Raw genomic sequence first — 2356 nt, 5'->3', positions numbered from 1 at the left:
TTAATAACTAATTTTTTGTTTGGACTTATGATAAGGCAACAATTAACAAGAGGTATTGATAAAGGTGGAAATTCAGGTGTAGTCGACTTCAAGTGAAGTTAATACCTGAGAGTCGTTAGATAATTTGACTGATTTGACTAAATTTTCATCTAACGGCTCTTATATATCAACTTTACGTGAAGTCAGTAAATTTTCACCATTGATAAAAGATAAAAGAGAAATTTACCATGGAAGATGGAGAAGATTCAAGAAGTGAATTCCTTGAAAGGTAGTTTTGCAATAGTAGGAGCGGTGGCCTTAAGGCGAAGTTGGTGGTGCTGCTTTTTCTTCTTCTTCTTGTTGTAAGGAATCCCTCTGGCCTTGGATTGGCAGTCCTTGACCTCACGCAGGTAGAGGCGGATGGGTCCGCCTCCGAAGGGGTTGGTGTCGGGGGATCCGCCGTGCTCCTCGTAGGCGGCGCGGAGGCGTCCGATGAGGGCGTCGAGGCTGCCCCAAGCCTGGCGGAGGGGGCAGGCGCAAGGAGCGGGAGGAGAGGGATGGCCGAAGAAGATGCAAGCGTGTAGGTGAACTTTGGTTTTGCCGAACTGGTCGAGGTAGCGGAGGAAGTCGAGAACGTGGTTGTAGTTGCAGTGAGAGAGTGAGACAGGAGGTGACTGGTTCTTCAGGTATTGGCCGAACGTGTTCCAGTCTCGCCGCTTCTGAGACTCGTAGCGGCTCAGCGGCTGGGGCTGTTCAGTGGAGGACGACATGGCTACTGTATGTATGTATGTAGTGGTTATTAGAAATTACAAATGTGCTGTGTTTCGTAGAAACATGATGTGATGATGGATATAACTTCCCCTCTCTTCTGACAAGACATCGCATGGGTCCCTTCTTGCATTGCTCCCTTTCTTCTCTTCCAACTTCTAATTACTAATTATCACTACTCTATAACGCTCTTAATTACATTTTCTTCCTTCTAAGCAACTATGTTTATGCCATTATCTTTAGTAAATTTTATGATTTATATCTATTAATTAGTTATTATTAATATTTTTAATAATACGAGATTACCTGAAATTATTTATTTTTTTTATGAGATTACTTTTAAAATTAGGTAAATTCTATCGTACCGCTATAAGACCGGCTATACTTTATGGTACGGAGTGTTGGGCGACTAAAAGGGAGCACGAACATAAGTTGAGTGTGGCAGAAATGAAGATGTTGAGATGAATGAGTGATCATATGCGATTGGATAAAATAAAGAATGAAGATATAAGGGAGAGAGTTGGAGTAGCACCCATTGTGGAAAAGATGGTTGAATCGCGTCTCAGGTGGTTTGGACATGTGAGAAGAAGACCGATAAAACATCCAGTCAAGATGGTGGATGAGATGGAAGATGGACAAAGGGCGAAAGGAAGAGGAAGATCAAAGAAGATCATCCATGAGGTGGTCAAACGAGATCTACATGTAAACGATTTCTTTGTAGACATGATACATGACAGAGTACAATGGCGTCGTTTGATTTATGTAACTGATCTCACTTAGTGAGATAAGACTTTGTTATTATTATTGTTAATTAAATATTGGCTAAATTTTAATAAAAATAATAGTCTTCTAAATTTTTTCATCTTTTATCATATTCATGTTACACGTACATGTTATATATACATGTGCTAATATGCTATATTTTCTTCTTTTAAATAAATGTGCTCAAATTGTTGCATCCCTTCAAATTTTTCACAACCTGTGGAAGATCAAATACTATACATTTGAGTGCTGGAAATTTCTCACTGATAATTTGAGCTGTGGTTCCATTTCCACCACCAACATCTACAATTGTTTCCAATCCCTCAAAGACCATGTTGTGATCCTTTAGTGCCAACTTTATCATCTGAGAATCACTGGCCATAGCATCATTGAACAAGCTCAAGCTTGCAGGGATATATATATACGCATGACTTAATAATCTCCTTATATATACTATTGAATTGAGGTAAATTTAGAGGGAAAAAATTAACTTATTTGTTTCTATATAAACAATCATTTACATATGATAATAATTTGAAATAAATGAACAATTATTTGAATCGGAGAAATACCGTTCGATCACGCACACTTATAATATACATACGCATTAGCGTATACTATAATTGTATAATTTTGCCTTTATTTATTATTATTTTTATGTTTGAGATTCGGAATGACATATATATGCTCTGTTATATATGGATTGAGATATTAAGAATAATCAATAAAATAAGATAAAAACTTATATACAATTATCTTCATGTAATATTAGTAGTTAAAAATAATAAGATATATAATTTAATATGTTTAATTATATTATTATCTAATAACTTTTTATTATTAATTT

The 2356-nt window shown here is 36.3% G+C and overlaps 1 protein-coding gene across 2 annotated transcripts in view; it reads right to left on the bottom strand.

The window, feature by feature from the left end:
* The window catches only part of LOC107634833 (protein LIGHT-DEPENDENT SHORT HYPOCOTYLS 10-like), a 3672-nt gene extending 2759 nt beyond the window's left edge, over window positions 1-913 (bottom strand). Inside the window, exons 1-2 of one of the 2 annotated variants that reach the window (XM_021120067.1) lie at window positions 198-913; window positions 18-53 (exon numbers count right to left, since the gene is read on the bottom strand). In XM_021120067.1, coding sequence (XP_020975726.1) covers window positions 246-749 — 504 coding nt within the window. In that variant the 5' untranslated portion in view covers window positions 750-913 and the 3' untranslated portion in view covers window positions 18-53; window positions 198-245. Of the gene's footprint in view, window positions 1-17; window positions 54-197 lie in introns of those variants that run through there. The other variant, XM_016338249.2, reaches the window with a different exon arrangement.

This window comes from Arachis ipaensis, chromosome B03 (genome assembly GCF_000816755.2).
Source record: "Arachis ipaensis cultivar K30076 chromosome B03, Araip1.1, whole genome shotgun sequence".
In the NCBI taxonomy this organism is placed as follows: Eukaryota; Viridiplantae; Streptophyta; class Magnoliopsida; order Fabales; family Fabaceae; genus Arachis; species Arachis ipaensis.
This window is presented reverse-complemented; position numbering and strand designations above follow the sequence as displayed.